Source organism: Zalophus californianus, chromosome 2 (genome assembly GCF_009762305.2).
Source record: "Zalophus californianus isolate mZalCal1 chromosome 2, mZalCal1.pri.v2, whole genome shotgun sequence".
In the NCBI taxonomy this organism is placed as follows: Eukaryota; Metazoa; Chordata; class Mammalia; order Carnivora; family Otariidae; genus Zalophus; species Zalophus californianus.
Window position 1 is genome coordinate 122,584,988 of NC_045596.1, and position 22,308 is coordinate 122,607,295.

General features: G+C 37.4%; 1 protein-coding gene across 2 annotated transcripts in view; it reads right to left on the reverse strand.

The window, feature by feature from the left end:
• TTC29 (tetratricopeptide repeat domain 29) overlaps positions 1 to 21,135 on the reverse strand; it is a 253,933-nt gene extending 232,798 nt beyond the window's left edge. For both annotated transcript variants that reach the window (XR_003520533.1, XM_027597408.2), the window contains exons 1-4: positions 21,001 to 21,135; positions 20,315 to 20,362; positions 16,256 to 16,353; positions 14,368 to 14,451 (exon numbers count right to left, since the gene is read on the reverse strand). Coding sequence is in view for 1 of the 2 variants with exons in the window: in XM_027597408.2 (XP_027453209.1) it covers positions 14,368 to 14,451; positions 16,256 to 16,347 (176 nt within the window). In the remaining variant the exon portion in view is untranslated. The remainder of the gene's footprint in view (positions 1 to 14,367; positions 14,452 to 16,255; positions 16,354 to 20,314; positions 20,363 to 21,000) is intronic.
• Positions 21,136 to 22,308: the final 1,173 nt, after the last annotated feature.

The following is a 22,308-nucleotide window of genomic DNA, read 5'->3' on the forward strand; positions in this document are numbered from 1 at the left end:
CATGGGTTTTTTAGAAGTATGTTGTCTGGTTTCAAAACTTATGGGGATTTTCCAGAGATCTTTCTGTTTTTATTTCTAATTTCAGTCAATTGTTGTAAGGTAAAATAATTTTTAGGATTTAGTTTTAAATATATTCAAATTTGTTTTATGGCTCAGAATATCATCTCCTTTGATAAATATTCCATGTACACTGAAAATAATGTGTGTTCTGCTGTTGTTTGGTGGAATGTTCTGTAAATGTCAATTATTTAAGTTGACTTATGGTATTGTTCCAGTCTTTGATACACACCCTTACGGATTTTTCTACCAATTATTGAGAGAGCAGTGTTGAAATCTCCAACTATAATTATGGACTTACGTGTTTCTCCTTTTTTTCCTATCAGTTTTTATATTATGTATTTTGAAGTTCCATCATTAGGAACACAAACAGTATTATATTTTCTTTTTTTAAAGATTTTATTTATTTATTTGTCAGAGAGAGAGCACAAGCAGGGGGAGCCGCAGAGGGGGAGGGAGAAGCAGGTTCCCCGCTGAGCAGGGAGCCCAACGCAGGGCTCGATCCCCGGACTGCGGGATCACGACCCAAGCGGAAGGCAGATGCTCAACCAACTGAGCCACCCAGGCGCCCCAGTATTACATTTTCTTGATGAGCCAACTCCTTTTATCATTATGAAATAGCACTTTTTACCCCTGGTAATATCCCATCCACTTTCTAAAAATGTATTTCTGCAAATCCTGGAATCTCTCTTTTTTTACCCCTCCTTTTTCATCATGTTAAAATTTTACTATCTTCTGTATTTATATGTGGTCATTTCAAATATAGGAAGGAAATGTACTTAACATCCATCTTGATCTTGATGTTGCAGTGGAAAAAACCATAGGATGAGCTAACTTTTAAGATAAATCCCTAGTTCAGCAACATATTTCTTTGGCTATTCTGGTTGTAGGATAAGAGATTGTTTTGGACAAGCTTAAAAAGATTTTATGGAAATCTGTATCAGGATTAAAGAATGACTAATCCTTATGAGTCGAACCCAGAGGGATGTTCTAGAACCAGAGTAATAGGAGGAGTTCAGGAGGCATCTGGAAATCTGATCTTTTTTTTTTTTAAGATTTTATTTATTTATTTGACAGAGAGAGACACAGCAAGAGAGGGAACACAAGTAGGGGGAGTGGGAGAGGGAGAAGCAGGCTTCCCGCGGAGCAGGGAGCCCAATGTGGGGCTCGATCCCAGGACTCTGGGATCATGACCTGATCTGAGCTGAAGGCAGACGCTTAATGACTGAGCCACCCAGGCGCCCCGTGGAAATCTGATCTTTGTTGGAGGTCTGGTCCATTTGTTTTTCCTAGCTTATTCATTCCTTTGTCTCTATGAATCATTTTTTCCATCTCATTGCTTCTGCTTCTGTATAACATTAGAACACTTTGGTCAAACTACTCAATTTCTCTATGCCTTGGTCTCTGGAAGTAATTCTTCACACAGTTATTGTGAGTATTACTTTATTTTTTTTTATTAACATATATTATTTGTTTCAGGGGTACAGGTCCGTGACTCACCAGTCTTACACAATTCACAGCACTCACCATAGCACATACTCTCCCCAATGTCCATCACCCAGCCACCCCATCCCTCCCACCACCCCCCACTCCAGTAACCCTCAGTTTGTTTCCTGAGATTAAGAGTCTCTTATGGTTTGTCTCCCTCTCTGGTTTCATCTTGTTTCATTTTTCCCTCCCTTCCCCTATGATCCTCTGCCTTGTTTCTCAAATTCCTCATATCAGTGAGATCATATGATACTTGTCTTTCTCTGATTGACATTTCTTTTAGCATAATACCCTCTAGTTCCATCCACATTGTTGCAAATGGCAAGATTTCATTTTTGATGGCTGCATAATATTCCATTATATATATATATGTGTGTGTGTATATATATATATGTGTGTGTGTGTGTATATATATACACCACAACTTCTTTATCCATTCATCTGTTGATGGACATCTAGGATCTTTCCATAGTTTGGCTATTGTGGACATTGCTGCTATAAACACTGGGGTGCATGTGCCCCTTCAGATCCCTACATTTGTATCTTTGGGGTAAATTGCTGGATCGTATGGTAGTTCTATTTTCAACTTTTTGAGGCACCTCCACACTGTTCTCCAGAGTGGCTGCCCCAGCTGGCATTCTAACCAACAGTGGAGGAGGGTTCCCCCGTGAGGATCACTTTCAACAGAGACCCACACACAGTATTCATTTACTATATCTTACCTATTACTATCTTACCTGAAATAAAACCTAGTTAAGAGATGCAATATTTATGACAAAGCTGTCTAAATGCCCATTTTATTGTTTACTAGGTGTGCAAAGTTCATTTTGTTGCTCCATTTTTCTTATAGAAGGCCATGTGATAACTTTCCTTTGGAATTTAGAATCAGGAAAACAAGAACTTGTCTGTTTCCTCTCATCAGATAATGAGAATTGTATAGTCCACCACATCTCCCCTTTTGCCCAACCTGCCCAGAGGTTCAGACTGAAACCTAATGTTCTGTCAGAGAAACTCTATTGACTCTAGTGGGATTCATATGTACAGGCTTTTGCTTTATTTACCTCTCATTTTCTATTTCTAATCTGATGGATGTGTAATATAAAATGTTAACTTTAAGTTTTTTCAATCCTTTCTAGAAAGGAAGTAAGAAATAAAGTGTTACTTTTATTTAAGTCAGAAGAGTCTTAAAGAGGAATGAAATACAACCCCTTCTTTCAAAGAACTCTAAGTCTAGAGCAGAGTCCTTTCCTTGTGGCAATTCACAGTGAGAAAGACATTTCCACAGCATTTCAGTACAGGCACATATATATTTTATATTTGTATGCATATGAAACAAAAGTTGAAATGCACTAATCCTCTAAATGTCCTAATCTCTTTATAAATATTAATTAATCCTTGTAACCATTCCATGAGCCAGGCCCTATTATTATCCCTGTTTTTCATATGAGGAAACAGAGACACAGAAAGGATAAATAACTTGGCCAAAGTCAAGCAGTTATTTTGTTAGTTAATGTAAAGTTGGGATTTGGGTCCAGGGTGTCTGGTTTTAGAACTCATGCTCTGTTGCATTACAGCTGGTAGCCTCCCAATACTTAAACTTACTCTATGTAATACACTCTTTTCTATTCTATTTTACTACATTCTCTTTCATTTTTAAAAAGCTAGTCATGGGGCACCTGGGTGGCTCAGTCAGTTAAGCATCTGCCTTCGGCTCAGGTCATGATCTCAGGATCCTGGGATTCAGTTCCACATTGAGATCTCTGCACAGTGGGAAGCCTGTTTCTCCCTCTCTCTCTGCCTGCAGCTCCCCCTGCTTGTGCCCTCTCCTTCTGTGTGTCAAATAAATAAATCTTAAAAAAAATAAAAAGCTAGCCATGACCCCCAAACTGATGGGTCATAACCATATCCACAGGGGGTCACAGTCTATAATTTGTTAAACATTAATCAAGAAAGAAAAAACCCTACACATATATGATTGTCAATGGCAATTAAGAGAGTTCAAGCAGGAGCTCTGAACTCTACCATGTTGTTGAGGATGGCACTAAGGAAGCCTCACAGAGCAGAAGTTTACCAAGTACACAAAGCATGGGGGGAGGAGAAAGGCATTTCAGGCAGAGCACATATACAAGACTATGAAGGGGTAAAAGATCATCATTCATTGATCCCCTAAGCACCTGTGTGCCAAGCACTGTATGAATACTAAGGATGCACAGGTGAGCAAAGCGGTCATGGCTCCAGTCTTTTTGAAGTTTGTAGTCCAGTAGAAGAAACAAAGTAGCAGTGACAATGCAATGCCATGAGTGCCACCATGGAAGCAGTTGTGGATAGTACAGGTGTAGTACCTTTTATTATAGTAGCAGGTTTACGGAATATAGTGAAGCCATTTAAGGATGAGTTAAGAGTGAGCCATGAAATGGTAAGGGGAAAAAGTATCCTAGGCCAAGGGAATGGCAATACACTCAAGTTGCAAGATGAGAGAGAACACAGTTTAATGAATACCTGAATAAATCCAAAGACAGAGTAGTGTAATGGTTTGAGGATGGGTTCTGGAACCTGACTGCATAGGTTCAATTTCCTGTTCTTCTATTTGTTTGCTGTGTGACTCTGGGTAAGTTACCTAATATATATCTGTGCTTTAGTTTCCTTAGCTATAAATGGAACTAACAAAGATTTTTCTATGATTAAATGAATTAATACATGTGAGGCACTTAGAGCAGTTTCTGAGACATGGTAAGTGCTCAACAAATGTTAGTCATTATTATTATTTTGGCACATAATAAATTTCAAAGTGGGAATAATGGAGATTGCATAGACTGAGGTGTGGTTGGTCTTAGTTAAAAAATGCTGACTGAGTGCCTACCATGTGCTGGGTACTGTTACAGGTCCTGGAAACTCAGCAGCAAACAAGACGTTGTCTCAGTTGCTCAGGTTGGTTCAGAAGGCATCATCTTTGGTAACTTCCTTTACTCACTCCCACATTCATTCTGTTGGTAAGCTCTGATCTCCCTATCATCTAAATATATTCTAAATCAAACCATTTCTTATAATTTCCACTAGATCTACCCTGGTCAAGCTGCCCTCATCTCTCACTTGGGCTGTTATCCAGGCAAATACCCGCAGAGCAGTCTTAGTGATCCTTTTAAAATGAAGTTACATCATGTTGTTCCCTGCTTAAAATGCTCCAATGATTTCCCAATATACCTAGAATAAAATTTAAGCACTTCAAAATTATCCTAAATAACTTTGAATCCCTTAGGAATAATGTGAATGTAATGAAAAAAAATTAAAGGGCAAAAGAAGTTTGGAAAGGTTCTTTCCCATTGATTACCTAGGAGTTTTGGAAGACACTACAGTAATTAATTAATTACTTTGTGAATTAATGCATAATTAATTTTAATTAAGAACCGAGGGGATCCACATTGGTGAATTCTAAACAACCAAAATCTTTAAATAAAAAAAAACACCCTAGAATGAAATAAAATTAGCAAATCAAAACATATTAAGTTTTTCTAAAATATATTTATTTCCCTACCATATGAAAGGTTCCTCCACAGGGAACTTGCTTCTCCCTCTCCCTGTGCCTGCTGTCCCCTGCTTGTGCTCTCTCTCTCTGACAAATAAATAAATAAAATCTTAAATAAATAAAAAAATAAAATGATCTCAGAGAACCATTCCAAACAAAATTTTAAAAGTTTCCAAATAATTTTAAAAATGATTAAAGTATCCTCTACACAGTTATACATTCTTTTTATTTCTTTTTTTAAAAGATTTTATTTATTTGTCAGAGACAGAGAGAGAGAGAGCACAAGCAGGGGGAGGGGAAGAGGGAGAAGCAGGCTCCCCGCTGAGCAGGGGGCGGGGTGGGGAGAATTAGTCACTACACATGCCTGAGGAAGGATGCAGGCTCAGAAAAGAGCTAGGAAGACCTTAAAAGTACACCTCAGGCTGATCCTTGTCATGAAGACAGGCTACAACAATAAAACAAAACAAAGTAAAATAAAACAAAAACAAAATAGCAGCAAATGCTGTAAGAGGTGAAGAATCTGATTACCACAGTTACCACATTATTAGATTCAAATGTCCAATTTTTAACAACAACAAAATCACAAGGTATACAAAGAAACAGGAAAATATCCCATTCAAGGGGACAAAAATATAAACCAACTGAAATTGTCCCTAAGAAAGACCAGATGATACAGAAAAAGTATTTGACAAAGTTCAATACCATCATGATAAAAACACCTAACAAATAAAAATAGAAGGAAACTACCTCAACATAATAAAAGCCATATATGAAAAACCCACAGCAAACATAATACTCAGTCATCAAAGACTGAAAGCTTCCCTCTTAGATCAGGAATAAGGCAAAGATGTCCAATTTCATCACATCTATTCAACATAGTACTGGAAGTCCTAGCCAGAGCAATTAAACAAGAAAAAGAAGTAAAAGGCATCCAAACTGGAAGGAAAGAAGTAAAATAATCTGTTTCCAGTGTTGCAGAAACCCTATTTAGAAAACCCTAAAGATTCCACAAAAAAAGCTGTTAGAACTAATAAATTTAGCAAATTAGCAGGATACAAGGTCCACACACAAAATTCAGTAGATATCTATACACTAACAATAAATAATCTGAAAAGGAAATTAAGAAAACAACTTCACTTACAATAGCAACAATATACAAAATAAAATACTTAGGAGTTAACTAAGGAGATGAAAGACTTGTACAATGAAAACTGTAAAATATTGTTGAAAAAAGTTAAAGAAGACATATCTAAATGGAAAGACAGACATATAAACCGATGGAATAGAGTCAGAAATAAATCTTCACATGTATGGCCAGATGATTTTTGATAAGGATGTCAAGACTATTCAATGAAGAAAGGACACTTTTCAACAATTGATGGTCAGAAAACAAGATATTCACATGCAAAAGAATGAGGTTAAATCCTTACCTAACACTGTATACATAAATTAAAATGGATCAAAGACCTAAACATAAGAGCTAAATCTATAAAACGTTTAGAAGAAAATTTAGGGCAAAAGTCTTACAACATGGGTTTTGGAAATGATTTCTTGGATATGACAGCAAAGGTACAGGCAATAAAAGACAAAATAGACAAAGAGGACTTCATGAAAATTAAAAACCTTTGTTATCAAAAGACACTATAAATAGAGTGAAAAGGCAACCTATGAAATAGAAGAAAATAATTGCAAGTCATATATCTGATAAGGGATTAATATCCACAATATATAGACAACTCCTGAAAGTTCATAACGAAAAACAACTCAATTCAAAAATGGTCAAAAGACTCAAAGACATTTCTCCAAAGAAGATATCCAAATGACCAATAAGCACATGAAAAGATGCTCAACATCACTAATCATTAGGGAAATGAAAGTCAAAACCACAATGAGATACCACCTCATACTTAGTATGATGGCTACTATGATAAAAGCAGAAAAAAATAAATGCTGGTGAAGATGTGACAAAATTGTTGTCAGTGGGAATGTAAAATGGTATAGCCACTGTTGTGGCAGAATGGTGCTTCCTAAAAAATTTAAAATAAAATTATAAATTATTTAGAAACTCCACTTTTGGGTTTATAATCAAAAGAATTGGAAACAGGGTCCTGAAGAGATATTTGTACACCTATTTTCATAGCATTTTATAGCTAAAACATGGGAGCAACCCAAGTGTCCAAGAATGGATGAACTGATAGGTGAAATATGGTCTATACATACAATGGATTTTTATTCAGCCTTAAAAAGGAAGGAAATTCTTATGGATAAACTTTGAGGAAATTGTGCAAAGTGAAATAAGCCAGTCACAAAAAGATAACTGCTGAATGATTTTAATCACATGAAGTATTTATACAAGGAATCAAAATAATGGAGGCAGAAAGTAGCACAGTGGTTCCAAGGAGCTGAGGGGTGAGGTATTGTTTATTGGCTACAGAGTTTCAGTTTTGCAAGATGAAAAGAATTCTGGGGATAGATGGTGGTGATGGCTGCACAACAGTATGAATGTATTTAATGCCATGAACTGTACACTTAAAAACAGTTAAAATGGGGGATGCCTGGGTGGCTCACCCCACTGACAGTTCCGACTGATTCAACCCCTGTGGTACCTGGGTGTTTATCTCCTTTTATCACTCTGTTCCTTGTTCCTAAAAGAGCAATTTCCCAGATGATTTCCAAATAGAGGAGGGCCATTGTGCACTTTCAGGTTTATAAGCTATTATTAGAAGAGCCATGTTCTCTGGCTATATTCCTTATTTTTATTTTATTTTTTTAAAAAGATTTTATTTATTTGACAGAGAGACACAGTGAGAGAGGGAACACAAGCAAGGGGAGTGGGAGAGGGAGAAGCAGACTACCCGCTGAGCAGAGAGCCCAACATGGGGCTCGATCACAGGACCCCGGGATCATGACCTGAGCCAAAGGCAGACGCTTAACTGACTGAGCCACCCAGGCACCCCTATATTCCTTATTTTAAAGCAATTTTATCATAATAATGGTAAGTTTAAATGATTTGTAGAAATGTTTAAGTGTTTGGAATAGTTTAGCAGACTGTACAAATTGTGTTGCTTGGTATAGCATAAGTTCGTTTATGAAAAATTTACTATAAGTTGAAATTTTAAAAAATTTCTCTTCTTTGTTGGCATTACTAAGTTTGAAATGTATCTTATTAAAAACTCTGAACATGAGGAAAATGATACCTAGTAAAAAGCAAAATATGTGACTGTACATATTTACAGAAAAGTGATAAATTAATATTAATATCTAAATCAACACATAAAGTTAATGTGAAATATTTAGGTTATTTATATTAATTAATAAATGCTTTTAAAGCAAAAGAAATCAATGACAGTTAAATAGCTAAAGCGAGGGTTGTCTATATGTGCTTCATATAGAGAATCTCATTTAACTTTCACAAGAATTTCCTGTTATTATTGTGCCCTTGAAATATTTACGGAAATCAGATATTAGAGAAATCAGGTAACCTGAATAAGATTACACAGGTATTAAGCAGCAAAACCAAATTTCCAACTGAGGAAGAAACTGGCTCCCATAACAGCCAGAGCTGCAATGTCATGATTATGACACTATGCTTCTGCCTTACAAAGTATTTTTTTTAAGTCCAATAGAGCTGCTAAGTTTAAACACCATATACGAAAATAATATTTTAAAGCAAACTTTTAAAGGACATAAAGACATAAGTAACTAAGAAATTGGCATTTCTGTGTTCTATTGACATTTGAAATCTTTCCTCCTTTTTTATTTTTTAGACTTAGTTTTGATGAAAATCTGAGGTCCTTTTTGCACCTAGGAAAGAATTTTTTTTAAAGTTCCTTCAAACTACATTTTTTAAATTCATAAATTTTAAACCGTATTCATATCAATATTCTTTTTTTAAAAAATTATGGTAAAAAAAGTGTTTTCTTTCCTAGTTTCATATCCTAGAGATCTGCTGTGGAAGACAATACTAGAATTTAAATAAGTAAATAAATGAAAATAAATAAAAAGAAAGGTACCCCCTCCTCTCTTCCTATCACTATTCTCTGCTATTGCTTAATTTTTTGTATTCATGAGAAGGTAAGGAATAATCACCTCTCCATTTCAGAACATCAAAATCCTGTCTCTCTTTCTCAAGTCAGAAAGACCTTGAAACGCAGTCTGCTACCCAGAAGGAAAGAGGGGCAGCTTCCTTTCCCTCTCTTCCCTGCCTGTTTCTCTTAGTCAGGCAAGCATTTATTCTGCAATTGTCCATTTCAGAAAGTTAATTTGCAAAACTCCATACAGAATTTCACTTATTACTTTACAAGAGAGCAAAATGTTTTGAAGAGAAAATAAAACGATTTCACAAAATTATTTAAAAGTAAACAAGATCAATGAAGCAGAGGAACAGCACACCGGAAGGAACCTAAATTCCCATAGGGTTATTGTGAAATATATCTTGAATAAAAGTCTTCACCCCCTTATATATACTCTGATTACCTGGCCACTGTACAGATCCAGGTGCTAAATTTGCTTGGAACAAGAGTATCTGTGGTTCCTAAAAGCACCTTTGGAAAACAATTTTGAAATAAACTCAAGATGAAAACTTACATTGGCAAAATGCTTTAACTGCCTAAGTATAAATCAGTTCAAAATAAGGAAGGGGAGAAAGGCTTTAAAAGACATGAAAATAAATGGCTCTCTTTTTCTTTACAACCCAAACTCATTGAATATGGTAACTGACAGTTCTAATTGCCACTGTGCTGACAAAGTGATGCTTCGCACCCTTCAGCTGATGATGCCGAAAGGTGCTCTGCAAGAAAGCAGTATCTTAGAGATGCACACAGTTTTGAACTAAATCTATTCTTCCACATAATAGAACGTGATATCTGAAGCAGAAAATAATACCGAGCAGATTAGCATTCTCTGTCCCTTGATGATTTTGTTTATTTGTATCCTCATATACATAGCTGAACTATAAAAACTGCCCCCCAGAAATTTTTATTTGAATCTACAAATGATACTTTCATTACTTAGCTACTCAAAGCAATTACAATATGATAATAAGAGATACTTTCAATCCTTTTAAAAAATACTATATTCTGACAATATAAGACAGAATAAAAAACAAAGTACAAAACCACAGCAAGATCTTTTTTAGTTGTCAAAAGTCAGTCAAGTACTATCGATGAACTATTTGAAGATTTACCTAAGAAAGTCAAATTGTCAGTGTCAATTATATTTTACGTGAGTACAAAATGTGGGGGGAAATGTACCTAGTAGGCACTCAAATAACCCAGTCACTTAAAAAGTAATGAAGCAAACTGAAATTCTTTTGTAAATGTAGGTAATAAAAAACCCAGAAGCCCTTTGCTTTTGAACTACTTTACCCATTCCAAAGTAAAATGATCCCCCATCAATGGATTTGGACATTCCAGGAACAACTATTCTAGCTTGTCCTGCTCAATTACTCATTTAAATTTTATACCCCTACTTGCATACATAATACACTTTAAGCTGCTTTGATTCAATATTCAAACCAGTCACCTACAACACGGACTTGAAAATATTGTAACCAAAGAATAGTCACAGCAAGAAACCTATTTCATGGTGTCAATCTGACATTTATTTCACTCATTCATTCATTTAACTTGCAGGTGTTGATCTCTGACCACGTGCCAGGGCACACAGGGACACGCTTCTGTTCCTGTGCAGATCCATTCTGCTGGGGATGAAGACAGTCGACTTACAGATGCCCAGTGCAAGAGGGGGGCCAAGTTATAGCAGAAATAGAGCCAGATGATTTGGCTGAGAGTAAGCAGAGGTGGGGTGAAGGCTACTGGATTATGAGGTCAGGGAATGGCAGACTGAAGAGGTCACATTCAAGGTGACTGACACCTGCAGGACAAGAAAGTGTCAGCAATAAGGCCACAATGAGAGGAGTGAGTGGTGGGGAAAATGTGAGATAAAGTCAGAGAGGTCAGGGAAGTCCAAATCATGCACAGTAAAGTCCAAACCATGATAAACCTTGCAGTTTATCATAAAAACAATGGAAAGCTCTCAGAGGGTTTTAAGCAGGTGAGTGTCATGATCTAATTTTTTTCAAAAGATGACTCTGGAGGCTGAATTTTGGCAGAATTAGAGGGGATATGAGAAGAGCAGTTGGGAGACTATTCAAGTGATCTTGGCAAGGGATGATGGTGGCTATGCAATGAAGAGAAGTAGATGAACACAGGATATATTTAGGAGTTATAGCTGATAGGACATAGTGATGGATTAGATGGGGGAGGGTGGTAAAGTCAGGGTGCAACTCAAGGCTGCCTTGGTGCCATTTACTGAACTGAGGAAAGACTGTGGGGAATTATTTGGTAGGGGAGCTGAGGGAAAGTAGGGGTAAATCAAGAGTCCAGTTTGTGGCCAGATTAATTTTAGAATGTCTATTAAGTACCCAAGTGGGTATGTAAAAAGTTGGGATATAAAAATTGGGAGCTCAATGGAGAGCTCAGGGCTAGATTTATAAATGAGAGTCATCAGGGTATTGCAGTACTTAAGACTGGATCCAGGGAGAGTGCTGCTGGAATAGAGGCCCTAAGACTCAGTCCTCGGACAACCCACCATTGAGAGTTTGAAAAGAGAACTTCGAAGGACGTCTGAAAGGAGACTAAGACACAGCTTCTGGTTGCTGTGAAGGGTAGAGAAAAATGGGAGAGAACCTGGGTGGAGGGGGGGCGCAGATAAGAAGTCAAGGACTAAAGGAGATATGAATGCTAGTGAGACTGGTCCAGTGGAAAGGGAAAAGGATCATGTAGAAGAAAAGTATGTTTAAATGCAGGAGAAAGTCTTGGAACAAGTAAGAGGGGATGGTACCCAGAGCACAAGCATCATCCTTAGATTAGAATAGGAACTCTTCACCAATTATGATAGAAGGAAAGTCACAGATTGTGAATTTACATATAAGTAAATTGGTGTATTTTGGGTTAGATGATGAGGGGTTTGGGGACTAGACAGAGAGCACATACATATTATGGGATAGCAAAGCTAGTGGGTATCAATTACATAATGAATATATATATATAACCATCTTACCATCTTTATATATATATATATATCTTCACATATATATATAATATATATATTATCATCTTAAGAATAAAGCAGTATATAGAGAGACTTAAAGATATATCTTAGATATTGATTTTGTCTGGTTGAAAATTTGATTCATCAATTTCTCCCGCTTTTATACTGAGGATCTGTGAAGTACTAGTTTGGTAACTTTATAATGCCACCAAACAGAAAGCCAAACTCAAAATCTGTCTTCCATGGCAGGTATCATCCTACCACCTTAGTTTTCTCTGATTTCCTCTAGACCCCGAGGCTACACTTCACAATACAATCAGCACTCATTCATTCCATATTTGTTTCCTGTTCATAAATCTTATTGTCTCAAATTGAAACAAAGATGGGGCCACATATTACAATAAGATATCACTGTCTCTCCCACTGTGAAAAACCTAGTATTAGGTATAAAGTAGGCACTTAAATGCTTGCTGACCAATTTATCTTTTTAGAGTTGACTAACAAAAAGTTTTACATAGCAATTCCTTGGTTAACAGAACATGCATAATTCCTCATGGCACCTGCTAAGTATTGCCGAGAGTGCTGAAATTATTCATCAGTTTTCTCCTTTACCTGCTATTCAATTAGTCTGTCTGTGGCAAAGTCTAGAATATATATCAATCAAAAGCAGAAGAGTGAGCTAAGTATAAGCTATCTTCCTATTAAGGTTTGCATCCACTATGCTAGCTTTGGTCTAAAAAATTACTCAGCTGCAGGAAACTTTAAGGAGAATGCAATCATAAGGTTGGAGAATTACCCGGTGCTACTTGTTTTCTGTAGCATATTATGGATTTAAAATCAATTTGGTAATATCCTTAAAGAAAAAAAATATTAAGAGAACACTCATCAGCAAAGCCTATTTTGCACTGCTTTAGATCAAAGTTTTCTTCAATGCCAACTGAAAGGTTAGCAGATTTTAAGTGCTGTATATGGATTTCTAGCTTAAAATATGTGAAGCATAAATTTAATTCCAAATTTAATTCCTAATTGTTAAGCCAATTATAGATATTTGGATATTATTATATTTAAATCAGATTGAAAATATCACTTATATATATTTTTCTTTTAAGTAATTGTATTATCAAACAATATTAACCTTTAATTTTATCCAACAGGTTACCATGGAAAGTTAATAAATTAACAATCAGAACAGCACTTAACCAAAGCTCCCAGATACTACACATGGCAGCCAATAGTGTTCCAAGGGAGACAGTGATTACAGGTATTGTAAAATTTTGTCACTCTATAAAATAAAGTAGGTACTGACAGAATGAACTATTCCATTTTTCCATGTTATATGCAAATTGACAAAGATAATATCTAATAAAATGAAACATATCAAGAGACTTGGAATTTTAGACTCTATGAAAAACTATACCAAAAATATTAAGAAAACTCTTTCAGTGGACTCCCATAGCACTAGACAATACCAATTGAGAGGATGTTTTAAAAACATTTATTGCATAAAATATTTTAATTGAATCACTTAATGAGTTCCATAAGATGCATGTATATTTATAATATTTCTGTTTTTCAACGCTTGCATCTAAAGATCTGATGATAACATGGTCACCAACTCTATAGCTAAGAAATATTAAATCTGTTTAGCTATTATTTTAGGTTTTTATTCATTTCTCACTAACTTACACAGATTTTTATAGTTTTTACTTAAACCACAAATCAGTTTCTAACTGAAAAAATGGCAAAGTTTATATTGTTCATTGATAAAATAAATCCAGACAATTGAGAATTATTTAAAAAGCAACCGATAAACTATGATCCCAGTCATTCTTTTTTGTGGGTTTTGGTGGGGGGAGGAACATACATTAGTATAGAATTTTTGTTTTAAATCACTAGGAAAAAAAGATAAGATCTTTCTCTAAAAGCAAAATTTCTCCCCCATGAAGCCAATACACCTTAAAATGGAAGTCAATAAGCAATTAATGGCACAGACTTAACTAAAATGTTGCAAACGTGATAGTATAATATCTTGGTAAATATGAGACTTTTGAAAGCCATAAAATTAAAGACTTTGTTATGTGTAAGTTCAATAGACATGACTTATCACTATTTAATATGAGCTTTAATTTTTAAATGCCATGTTCCAATGAAAAAGTGTACTGCACAGGAAAATTGAAATTTCAATAAAGAATCCAGACAAAAGAAACAAACTTTATATTAAAGTACCTTTAAGAGGTTATACTTACGCAGCAACCTCCTCTTTTGACAATCCTTTGAAATTCACCTCCAGGTAATGATCTATGTCATCTTTTTCTTTGATCAATTGAGACCTGAATGAAATGGAAAGAAATAATAAAGCACTGCTTTATCAAGTTAGTTGAAAAGCTCCCAGACATATAAAATGCCACCAGGAGAAGAGAAATATTGAAGGTATAATACTGTATATAATAAATGTTCTACAATGGCTACAGAGATAGCTGTTGATTAGCAATTTCCAAATTTTCATTATCTTGAATGTTAAGAGATAAGGAAGAATCTTAAACTCAGTGTGCAAACAAATAAAACACCAACATATTAAAATAATCAGCGTTCTTAAGAAAAATGGAGTTTTCTCCTCAAAGATTATGAGCTCTTCCATTTTGCTTGTGTTGCCTCACATTATAACTTTGCAATACAGAAGTCATATTCTGTTTGGCCCAGGATTTTGAACTAAGAACACCTGCTTGATACAAACATACAAAATTTATTTGTTCCAAACAGAACCAAATTTTGCTCCGAAATGTTGTTTGAGTGGGTTTTTTAGTCACACACAAAATTCAAGTTATTACTCAAAAAGTGATTTGAAAAAGACTTTACTGAGAAATCTATTACACTGGTAGTGTATTTATTCTCCACCCTCCCTTGCACCTCTAAAAAACAAGCACACCCCTAACATCTCCTAACAGTGGGAGTATGGGACTAAACAAGCATCTGTTTTTATCCAGAAACTAATGGAAAATCTTGATACAAAACTTTGCCTTAAATGGTTATGAAAAAAGTGGGTTTGTTTCCCATAAAATGAATACAAGAAATAGTGTTCTTTAAAATCCATCTTATTTTAGGGATGTGAGACTGGGCTGCATTTTTGCTGGTGTTGAAAAGAAAATGGAATCTCAAACGTCATAAAAGGCAGAAAGAACAAGTTTTTCAGACTTTGTAAATACTCCACATTATTCAAAAGTAAAATTGAAAATAAGGATATATGTAAATCCTGAATTATGCATGTATTAAAAAATCTGTTTTTTAAATTTTCTGAGAAGAAACTTTGATTTGCTGTTATAAGGGAACTTCCATGTTGTTTTAACTGTATTCATTTATTTTGGTTCAGGGACTTTGGTCTTTCCCAGAAATACTAAGAATAAAGTATGCTCCTTCTCAAAACATAATAGTCTCATAATACTTTGATCATTATGCCTTTTCTGAAGTGGAAATTTTGCATATAAAGAAAATAAACCTACATATGCAAATTTATTTATATCAATAAATAATATATGCATCACTATAACTCAATAAAACCATAAATAGCAATTTCTAAGTAAAACAATCCTCATTAATACTTATGACAAAATACATTGTTCTCTTCTACAGTTTCCGGGCTGCAACTCCAGGACCTGGGCAGCTGTTTAGTGTGGCAGCAGAGTGATGATGCATTTTTAGCCCCAGGATCATTTCAGTACCTAAACCTGGCCTGACAACTTACCCTAGTAGTGAGACTGTGTCCGCCTTCCTCCAAACAGAAATTAGCACTCTAGACCTTGCGGATTAGAAGCTGTACACCTTTCACGCCTAAAGCCTCTGCTTTCAATTCTCCACTAATGTTTTTAAAAGGAAATATATCTCCAAAGTTTTACAGGACCATGATATAATTAGAATAGGTAATAAAAAAATCAAATGAGTACTAGCTTGCTAAATAAATAAATTCTTTATATCTGAATGAGGTTCATCGATCCTTTGGAAATAGCAAATTTGAATATTCTGAATATAACAATATACTCTTGTCTTTGAACAATTTTGTTTTCTGAGATGTGCTACTGACATTTCTTACTGCAAGAAATTCATTCTGTAGGAAAAGAAATGAAAACTAGGGTCACGTACCTTGGAATTGTGCCGGGGGAACATGGCAGCTTCTGTCTGGCTAAAGAGGTAAGCTTTGGGCGTGTCATGGGCAGTGGGGGCAGGGTGGTCATTCTAGACTACAAAAAAAAACAACAACAACAGTATTTTAAAGAATGAATTTTTCAAAGAGTCCTTTAAGACATTATTAGAGATCCACAGTCTGTCATCTGAGCTGAGAATACCTCTGTGTGTAGAGCTATACCTCTATTATTCAGGAATGATACTCAGTGAGTGAATTCTGCAGGTTGCTTCTCGTTATTTTCTTCTACCATCTGCCTTTTGGCCAATTTATTACTTGTCTGCATCTCTACCAGCAAATGGATAAGGAGAAAATCTGATAAATGAACTGAAGATTCAGACGATCAGGAGCTTTGGTATGAATTTTGTTAACGGACATGGTTGCAATTAAAGAGAGAAGATTTTTAGGACAGCTATGGACTTCAAATGCTCATGCTTTGCTTTCCTGTTACAATCAATAATTGAAAATTGCTCATACTTTGCTGCTTTCTAAAAACTTTCTTCCTCACAAATAAAGGCTTTTCCTTAGAAGTGATGGATGCTGAGACTGATTCTCAACAAGCAGACAGCTGCCCCAAGAGACACAGAGCTACCCTAGTATAACAAATCACTTCAAAATATAGAGGTCCAGAAAAGATTGTTTAAAACAACAATCATTTTATTATCTGTCACACTTTTTGTGGGACAGGAATTAGGACAGGGTACAACAGGACGGCTTTTCTCTATACCATGATGACTGAGCCTCTTCTGGGAAGACTCAGAAGCTTGGGGGTAACTCAATGGTGAGAGGGCCAGGAATCATCTGTAGGTGTCTTACCTCATATATCTGATAGTCAATACTATTAGCTGGGAACTTAACTGGGCTGTTTGCTAGAACATTACATGTGGCTACCCATATGGCTTGGGCTCCCTCACAGCATGGCAGCCTCAGCTTTCTCTTGTGGCAGCTCAGTGCTCCAAAGGCAAATATGCCAAAGAAAAGCCAGGTGGAAACTATATCCACTTTCAGAGTCCAGCCTCGGAAGTCACATAGCATCCCTTCTACTGTGATAAAAAACCTATTCATAGTCAAGGCTAACGAACATCGATTCACCTACTGATGGGAGAGCATCAACTTCACATTGTATGAAGAGAATATGGGATGGGGGATATTGTTGTGGCCATCTTGAGGAAATGCAATGTGTCACACTGGGGAAGGTAACTGAGCAATAATGAAGGTGGGTCTATAAAGTCAAATTATCTAGGGGAGTTGGTTAAGCATCTGCTTTCGGCTCGGATCATGGTCCCGGGGTCCTGGGATCGAACCGCATGTCAGGCTCCCTCCCCTGTGGGAAGTCTGCTTCTCCCACTGCCTCTGCTCTTTCCCTCTGTTCCTGCTCTCTCTCTCACTCTCTCAGATAAATAAATAAAATCTTTTAAAAAATAAAAATAAAATGAAATTATCTAAAATTTACCTTAAATAGGAAGAAGTGTGGACATGTCTGTCACATGCTGCAAGGGCTTTCAGATACAAAAGAAAGAACACTTCTACTCTTAGAGAGTATGTATGTGAGATCTATCTTTATGTTTCTGTAACTTCTTACCATATGTTCTGCATAAAGTTGTCATTTAGTAAGTTCTGGTTTCCAGGTAACTCAACTAGTTAATATGACATCTGATTAGAAAAACAGATTTTTTTTTAAGTTACAAAAGAAGTCACTATATGATGAAGTTACAATGACTGTGTTTGCTTCAGTTGGGACATTTCATCCTCTATAAATTAAGACTGTTGTCTCACTGTTGTGAGAGCCCCACTTTGCTTACCAAGGGCATTGTGGCAGAGGTGATCTCTACATAATTACAAGGGCCCTTGAAAGGTTTACCAAGCAGCTTCAAAATGAGGACACAGTACTTGTAATTTCTCTAAGTCCTAGAAGGACGGAGCTGCTTGTAGACAGAAAGAGGGACCAAACCCCAGAGCTCTATCCAGCCAACAAGGTGTGTAAAAGCACCCCCACAAGTTGGGGTATGTGATGTAAATGTACCCTTTTTGATGTTAACTTGGGTTAGACAATTTTTGCTAGAAAATATAAGCATCTAATGAAATCAAATGCAAATGTTATACATGGAGAGGAACATGTCTTCTTTGTCACACACATGAACTGTGATTTTTTTTTCAATATCTGAGTTGTTTCCTACCATTAAAGTTTCAGCTGCCAGTTCCTTCATTTTGCTCTCCTCTGATCTGAGAACATTAGCAGCAGGAACACCTTTACTCTTAAAATTTAGTTTAACGTAAGTGTTGCAAGCCCTGCTGGCAAGCCTCAAGGCACAAACTCCGAATTGGGGGGGGGGTGGTCAGAACTGAATGATAAAATGGAAAAAAAGTTATTAACTGAATGTTGGAATAAATAGCTCTCAACCAATCTATGTTGGAAAGTTTAAGCTCAGAGTTAGGGTAGAAGTTGAGCAGGCTCCCTCCCTGCTTTAAACCGCACATCCCACCTTGCTTATGCCTGCTGGGAAAAGAGATTTTGTCTTTCACAATTGATACATGGCCACCCAAAGGTATTTTGTTTTTACACAATAGATAATGTGTGAACTGAATTTTATGGCACATAATATTTGAAATGCATCAAATACTTAGAGGGATCTTGCAACAAATTATTATTTTTAATCTAAGTAATCACCATCTCTTATTTATGCTGAATTTTCTTTAAGTAAGAAGTTGGTGCATTCTAGGATATAGAAGCAGCCAAGAGGAAAATAGGTGAGAAAAAAGGCAAGCATGCTTAGGGTCCTATCATTTTAGGCTTCAATTATACCTGTAGAGTAAAGAAAGCCTTTTGCTCTTTGTTAATACGAGTTGTATCACTTCCCTGGTGTCGGCCAGGCAGTGTTCCCAGCTCCTAGGTGAGCTCCAACATGGGAAATGGGATTAATGCTTTGGGGTGACTGTCCCAGGCCTGAAGCAGAAATGGAACACACCCTCAACAATGGCGCTGCATCAGGGTTCTCCTGGCTCAAGACCACAGAGGAAATCACACAAGATGGGTGCTACTGAAGTAGGAGAAGGGTTCAGAGCCAGGTGAGTGGAGATAGAAAATGAGAGGCACCTCTCTGGCTGGTACCAAAACCAGCCTAGCCCTGGGAGCTGAGGGGGTAGCAGTCTGTGAGGAGGACCCAGAGGCAGCTCCCCCAGTACCAGCAAGTGGGCGGAGCTACATGTGGCACCAAGAATGCTAAGCGGAAGATCAAAAGGCTGCCTGAAGCCATTCCACTGTTGGTATTCAGAAGAGATTTGGTGGATTCTTTGATCTGCTGGTTGGCTCTTGTATCACGGTTTGGCCCCCACATGCAAAGACAAATGAGAATGGAGAAATACAGGATGAAAGGTTTAAGAGTGCTGGGTCAGGCTGAATGTGTCCCATGGTGAGAGTTTAAATTTTTGGCCCCCAAGTAAAATTCTTCAAAGAGTAATCCTCCCGCCCACTATCCTCAGAGATGCCCTCATCAGGAAACACAGAGGAAGGGGTAGGCCTAGCACTGTGTCGACAGAGGCTACTAGGGGAGTGACTATGTCCGAGGCTGACTACTGTCTCTAGAATTCAATCACTGTGGGATGTGAGAAAGCCAATAAACCACAGGAGACAAATTTATTATTTGTCATCAAGAGAGCTCTGAATAGATGATTTTACTATCACCAACAAAATCATTTATAAGAGAACTGTTCACATTATCACCATAAGCTCTTTTACTATGATAGATTAAAGAAAACTACAGAAGAAATATCCATAATTATGGTCCTGAAAAGAGTAAAAAAATAAAAAAATCACATAAAAAAGTTTAAAGAGTTGCTAAATGTTTATCCCTTGAATCATAATTTTTAGACCATTTGAGCACACAGTGGTAGGTAATTAGATAGGTTAAGGAAAATAAACAGAAATCATACATTTTCTACTAACCTACATTTATTGATGGTTAAATTAAAATATAAAGCAGGAAAAGTGTTGAAGGCAGGCCCTGGTTCAATTGACTTACTTTTGGAGAGTACTGCTGAAGGTCTCTCCAAGGCTTATGGACTTCAGCCTGAATGAAGGTCAGTAATAATAATAGTAGTAAAGGAGAGAAGAAAAAAGTTAAAAATTAGTTAGTAGAATAACTCCTCTTCCTGTCCCACATTGTGAAATAAGATTTCTTCATACAAATAATACCAAGTACCTAGTATGTGTTTAAATGTACTTTTTTTTTAAAGACCAAACTGTAATCTCTACTAATCACTAATTCAGTGAAATGCCAGTACATCCGAATTATGTACATGTACTGTTATATTCCAATACGACTGTGACCTTAGGGATAACAACTTGATCTCTCCAACTTATGAGACATTAAGTTATCTTTACCCAAACCAAGGGCATCGCAGTTCCCTTTCTGCTCTACCTAACTCTAGCCAGGACTAATAATTTATCCCTCCGCCTGTTTATTTTCCCACTGCCCTCAGAGGGTCAGGTGACCTGGGAGGCAGGAAAAGCGCCTTTCCCGGCTCCTACTTCTTTTCATTTCTTGAGGTAAACGGCGAGGACCCCTGCTCACGAAACTTAGGACGGACTCTACAGACTGATGGGGGCAGGTCAGCCGGGGTCGGACGGGACTGCGTGGAAGAACGGCCCGCCCCTCCCAGGAACTGTGCAAGTCCTGCCCCGAGCTTCGCCCCTGCCGTCACGAACCTCGGTGGACTAGCCCGTGGAACAATTCTGGTTTTCCGTTCCGCCGAAGTGTGTCCCCCACCAGTGGCAAAGTGCCGGGCGCCGCTGCTGCCCCCTCCTCCCGGGGTAGTTCAGGGACCCGGCGCCGAGGGAGGGGACGCGGGACCGTCGTCCGGGTTACTGAGGGGGCGGAGCAGGCCAGGAGGGGCGGGGCTAGGCTAAACCGGGGCTCGGGATTGGGACAGCTCTCGATTCCTCGGGCACGGGGGCGGAACCTAGCGGGAGTGGAGCCTACTGAGGGCTGAGTGCGACTCCAGACCTAGCAGGTTTTTCAAACAGGGCGGCTTTCAAAAGTTAGACCGCTTTCAGAAATTAGTTCAACTGACCCACGGGTCTCCAATTTGCCAACCTGAATCATTTCCTTCATGGCACCGCCTTCTTAATATTTTGCTACATTTCCCTGTTGTCCACGGGGCTGATGGAAAAGTGCTCAGCTTGGTTTTGTGACCCCAGTGGCTTGATGCCCCTTTATGCAGCTAGAAAAGTCAATTCTTTTCCTTCTTCCTCAGCCTCTGTTGCAGTCAGACCCATCTTTTCCCTGCCCTCCATAAATATTTTTCCCAATCCTGTCTCCAGGAGGATAACCCAATTTTGAGTTGTGGTGAGCTAAAAACTCAAGATCTTTTTCATCGAATCTTCTTGCATCCTGTCTTTCTATTACTTTTAAATTCTTACCTGAAACTCAGGTTTATATTTACATTGACTAAATGTCAGCGTATTAATCTCAACCCATCATTCCATCCCATCTTTCACATGGAAGTGCAAAGAAGTGAGCTTTCTGGCCCATTCTCTCATATGTATAGAGGGCAAGAGAGTGAGAATTGTTGCTTATTACTTCTCAAATACAGATGTGCCGGAAAGTGAGGCTTTTATTCAGTGCCTACTGGCACACACTGTAGGAAAGCGAACCATCAATATTGCTCACACCAGTCGTTCTATTAGCCACAAATTGATTCTATTCGGAGTGCAAATATAACCATAACCACACATTCCAACATCTAATTTGCTGTACCGACATATGAAATTATTTCCACCAAGTAAGTTGACATCATACAGGCAACTGACCACCATGACTACCCATAACTGGGCTCCACATGATCCTACACAGCAGTAAGGCCTGTTCTAGCCTCATGAATTCGGCTCCCAGTTTTCAAACATCACCTTAACACAGCTCCACTGTGACCTGTATGAATTTTGTTCCAGCCCTTGCTGCCTTGTTTGTTTAGAGGTTTGTGAATTCCATGCACCTTCTTTCTTACATGAGGCCCT